This window comes from Helianthus annuus, chromosome 2 (genome assembly GCF_002127325.2).
Source record: "Helianthus annuus cultivar XRQ/B chromosome 2, HanXRQr2.0-SUNRISE, whole genome shotgun sequence".
Taxonomy (NCBI): Eukaryota; Viridiplantae; Streptophyta; class Magnoliopsida; order Asterales; family Asteraceae; genus Helianthus; species Helianthus annuus.
The window spans coordinates 65295247-65300485 of NC_035434.2; the positions used below are offsets into that span (position 1 = coordinate 65295247).

The window sequence follows — 5239 nt, forward strand, 5'->3', positions numbered from 1 at the left end:
CCTAGGGTCATTAACTTGGACCTAGATACTTAAGTGGATTTCTCAAACACTGATAAAGTGAAAAGGATCAAAAAGTCAAATCAGTTTGAAAGTCAAAGTGCCTTGGTTCGAACAGGCCAGCCGATCGGCTGGACCAGCCGATCGTACTGCCTAGCCGGTTCAATGACACACTATAAATAGAGGTTCTATGCTTCATTTGTTCTTTTTCACAATCCGATCGAACCAAAAGCTTTCTCAGCCGATTCACTAATTTCATTTGATCTTCATCTCTCTTTGCATAAATAGATTTGATTTGTTGGCTTACTCATCATCTCAAATGGCAAAGGTATGATCTCTAACAGCAAAATCTTTAAAATTGTTAGTGTTCTTCATGTTCATATCTGTCGGTATCTTTTATCTCAGATTTAGGATGATTTGATGAAATCTAGTTATAGGGTTTTGTTCGCAATGCAAGGATCTATAAGTTTACCGGATCAATTTCTGAAAAATCATGCTAAAACTTGATAGATCTAGGATTAAAGCATTACGGCAGTCGGCATGTTCATTGTTAAATTAAACTCTGTTTAGGTCGAATTAGACAAGAATGAACATAGGGTTTTGATCGTGACAACATTAGGAACATGGATCTGTGCTTGTTTTGTGATAATTAGCATAAAATTTTTTTTATCATTAGATCTGTTCTTCATCGAAGATGCCAGCCGATCGGACAGCATTCATAATGTGTTTTATTTGTTATAGTTTTAGATAGTTCATGTCTTGATAATGTACTTTGATTGTGCTAAATGCTTGAAATATGTTTTTGCATTGTGCTAGCCGATCGGCTAGACCAACCGATTGAATAGCAAAATGCTAGCCGATCGGCTAGACCAGCCGATCGAGTAGCAATATAGATCATGTGTTAGTGTTGAGAAAGTTGGTAGTTCAATATTGTTGTCTTGAAAAGTGTGCTAAATGTTTGCTATGAAATCTGTGTGTTTGAATCATTTGAAGAATATTGTTTGATCATAGCATTGCCAGCCGATCGGCTAGACCATCCGATCGAACAGCAATGTGCCAGCCGTTCGGCTAGACCAGCCGATCGAAAAGGAATTGCTCTTCTAATGAAAAACTTTTGTTAATCAATAGGGCATCATTACTTGTTGAAAGGATTAGTATTCTTTACACACTTAGATTTCTGTGCATAAGATTCTCAGCCGATCGAAGAGCATTTTGCTAACAGATCGGATACCATTTATAAGAACTTCTTTGTCACATTGTGCCAGCCGATCGGCTGGACCAGCCGATCGACCAGGCATTGTCACTTCATTTATTCTCAGCCGATCGGCTAGACCAGCCGATCGACCAGGAATTGTCTCTATAATCTTTCTCAGCCGATCGATCAGTAATGTTCTTCGATCGACCAGACCAGTCGATTCTGTAGTGTTGTCACATAGGAATGTCAATGTGTTAGAAAAATTTTCAGAACTTTCATGTTCTTGTTTGAATAATTTTCACTGAATAATTTTTACAGGGACAAGGAAAAGAGAAAGACAAGAGTCATAACATTCCTTGTGAAATTGATTCTGGATCAACCACTGGTACTGTGGTAGAAAAGATGGCAACATTTTTGAGAGAAAGCAGAATAGCTAAAGCTATGTCAGATAAAACTGTGATTTATGAATCACATGTTAGAGCATTCTGGAACACTGCTAGATATGAAGATTCAGACAAAATGATACATGCAGTTTTGAGAAAGAAGGATCAAGTTGGAAAAGATATAGACGTGGAGTTTAAGTTTGATGTAGGAGATGTGAGGAGAGTTCTTGACTTACAAGATTCTGACAATGATCCAACAATCATGTCTGAACGTCTTGTAAAAGGTTTGTGGTGTAGAATGGGATTCACAGGGCACATAAATGGAAAGATGTACAAGAGAAGTTTCTCCAAAGCATATAATATTTGTTGCACTGTATGATACACTCAATGGGACATAAAAAGGGTGCATATGATGAGGTTGCAGATTACATCATGAATATGGTTACAAGCTTGGTGTTGAACAGAAGATATAATATTTCACAAGTGATTTTTGAGTACATGAAGGAAAACTGCCAAGCTGGAGCTGATAAGTACATCATGTATCCTAGATTCATCATGATGTTACTAAATGACAAAATCAAAGATCTTCCAAAGGATTGTGAGGATGTGATGGAGATGAGTGTTGTAAATAAGACAACAATAGGAAGAGTTACAAAGGATAAGGATGAGAAAACTAAGGAGTTGATTTGTAGAATAAAAGATAAAGCTTATGTTGCTCCTGAGAATGATAGATGGAGACATGAAGACAGCAACTCAGATAATGAAGACTCAAGGATGAATGAGATGGTTAAGAAAAAGACTAGGTGGTGGCATGTTAGAGATGGAAAAAGGAAAAGGACACCTAAGTCATCCCCTACGGTTGTTATTCCTAAAGAAGGAGAAAAAGGGTATAGTGAAAGGGGGAGCATTAAGACAGTTAGATAACATATGTTTTAAATGTTACTAATCTTTTTGTCTATGTTTGTCTTGTAGGGTCTTTTGGAGAGCCACAAAAGAAGTTAGTGGATGAGACAGTTCTAGAGCCATCAGTGGTGATTGAACAGGGTGCTGATTTGTTAAAGCAATCTTTGGAAAGCTATTTGAAAAGAAACGAAGAAGTTGCAGCACAGCAAGCTCAAGAAACAAGTGTTCATTCTGAAAAGGTTACCAAGGTTCAACCCGATTCAGAAGCTTTAAGGAGTTCAAGTGATGGAGATTCTGAAGCTACTCAATCTGAATCTGAATTAATTCCTGAAACTGTTGGTAAAGGAAAAGTTCAGTTGAAGAAAAGACCGTCAAAGAAACAAAAGGGTTCAGATGAAGAAGATTCTCCTTACGATCCTGAAAAGTCAAAGAGACAGAGAAAGAAATGAAAGGCAGCTCCAGTGGGTGTAATTCCCAGAAATGTCAGATCAAAGAAATCAGGAGCTGAGTTACAGAAAGATAAGGAAGGAAAAGCAGCTAAACATGTTCAGAAAGAAAAATCACCAAGTATTGATGTTCCAAAAGAACCGGAGGTGAAAACAAAAGAAGTTCCAGTTGTGGAAACAGAAAAGAAGACATATGATGATGATTATGTAGATATCACTGGATTCAGAGCTGCTAGTCCAAAACCTGCTCAACAAGAGATTCCTCAGTCATCACGACAGAAAGAAGACTTTAACTTTGATTTTGATAATATTGGGTCAGCTACTGGTATTTTCTCTGAAGATATGCCTAAAGGTGAAAGTGACATGTTTAATGATCAAGCGGTTAAAGATTTAACTAAGAGAGTTAAAGAACTGGAAAAAGAGAAAGCAATAGCTGAGTAAGAACGTAATATGCTGAGAAGAGAAATTGATGAATTGATGGAAGCTCACAATAAAATAGTTGCAGCGTTGGTTGAGAAGGAGAAAAGAATGAATCAGATGAAGGATGAGGCCGAGGGTAATTCTAAAGTAATTGAGTCATTAACACAAGAGATATCCTCTTTGAATGCCAAGTCAAAGGATCTGGAGAATGTGAATCAAACGTTAAATCAGCTTCTTGATGAGATAAGTGAAGCTTCATCTAATGAAATGAAGGCAATGAAATTGGAGATGGAGGCCATGAAAGCTGATAAAGTAATGAAAGATCAACAACTTCAGATGCTGGTTGCTGTAGTTGAAAGTCATTTGAAGATGAACATTCATGCTGCATTTGACGAAATTGATGTGATAAGAGCAAACGAAAGGAGATTGGAGCGTGAACGTCAAATGGCTGAAGAAGCAAATCTAAAGAACAAAGGAATAGTTGAAGAGGTTGAGATAGTCGATACATCTTCAAGTCAACCAGAGGTTGGAGGTTCTTCTTCACAACTTGATATTGAAATGATTGAAGAAGTTGTGGTTCAAGAACAAGAAGTTGTTGACGGTGATCAAGAAATGGTTGAAGCAGAAGCTCAAGAGCATCATGAACCAGAATACTTGATTGTTGGTGAACCTATTGAACCTCTCATTGCAGAAAATGTCCTTCGAAGAGTGGAAATTATTCAAAGAAGAAGAAGAGCAAGGGAAGTTCTACTGCTGGAGTATACAACTGACAAATTTGTGTTAGTAGGAAATGCTTACCCTATGCCATATAATTCTAAAGAAGTGGCAAAGTTGCTAAAGTTCATGGATCTAAAAAGAAAAGGAAGGATAGCACGTGGAGAGGTTGTGGATGAAGATTCTGATAAAGAGTTGTTCGGAGATGATGAAGAAGAAGATGAAGATGATTCTGATGATAAAGATGATAAAACTGATGATAAGTCTGATAAAAATGACAAAGGTGATGACGACAATGATCAGGGTACTTCGGGTTTATTAATCAGTGAACCAAATATTCAAGAGAGAGCGGATGAGCTGATGAATAATGAGCTAAATGAGCAGGAGGATGAAGTTGATCATGAAGCCTCATCGTCTGGAAAACAACCTGTTGATCAGGTATTTCTTTCTAACCCTACTGTCATTTACTTATCTGGTAAACAACAAGGAGAGGTAGAGGTTAAAAGAACACGGGCTGAAATGTTAGAGGAATTGGGTTTGGAAGATGGAAAATTTAAATTTGATATCGAAGATGAAGTTCCTCATTCACCTGTAAAGGATTTCGAGCCTAGATACCCTCATGAAGCTGATCATTATGATGAAGTGATTGTTGAAAGCGCATCTGATTCAGAAGAAGATAGGGTGGATTTTCATTATGAAGGTGAAGATGTTGCATTCCCTACTTTCACAGAGTTATTTCAAGAAAAGAATGAAGACGAGTTGAGAAGAAGGATTGAAGAAAGGGTTGCTTCAGCAGATATTCCTGAACCAGTTCCTAGAGAAATAACAGCCGAAGAAAGAAAATGATGGTTCAAGAATATGTCGAAAGAAAGAAAAATTCTAAGGGATCTTCAATACTTTACTCATAACAAAGATCGTTCTTCGGGAGATATTTTATCTTGGGGATATCTGGAAGATTTGAAAGTTTATGCAATCAGAAGGGAGCAGGGTGTACAATACTTTGAATTCTTAGCTGATATAGCTACTTTACCCTAGTGGGACGTAGATGAGTTGGTGGTTACAAAGAATATCAAGCAATACTACTACGGTCCAGAAGTTCGAGAACGTGATCAGGATTTGTGGAATTACATTAAATGGCAAGCAAAGAACAATTATCCAGATTGGAAGCCACAATATCCGAA

General features: G+C 37.4%; 1 protein-coding gene across 1 annotated transcript; it reads left to right on the plus strand.

Annotated features, from left to right (window-relative positions):
- Positions 1-1962: 1962 nt before the first annotated feature.
- Positions 1963-3365, plus strand: LOC118485005 (nucleolin 2-like). The gene is made up of 3 exons (XM_035981205.1): positions 1963-2467; positions 2548-2902; positions 2957-3365. Exons 1-3 carry the CDS (start codon positions 1963-1965, stop codon positions 3363-3365), a joined length of 1269 nt encoding a protein of 422 aa, XP_035837098.1.
- Positions 3366-5239: the final 1874 nt, after the last annotated feature.

Coding starts and splice junctions, on each gene's coding strand:
- LOC118485005 (XM_035981205.1), top strand. CDS start 1,963: ATGGGACATAAAAAGGGTGCATATGATGAGGTTGCAGATTACATCATG. Junction 2,468..2,547: donor AGAAGGAGAAAAAGGGTATA/GTGAAAGGGGGA, acceptor TTTGTCTTGTAG/GGTCTTTTGGAGAGCCACAA. Junction 2,903..2,956: donor TCTCCTTACGATCCTGAAAA/GTCAAAGAGACA, acceptor TGTAATTCCCAG/AAATGTCAGATCAAAGAAAT.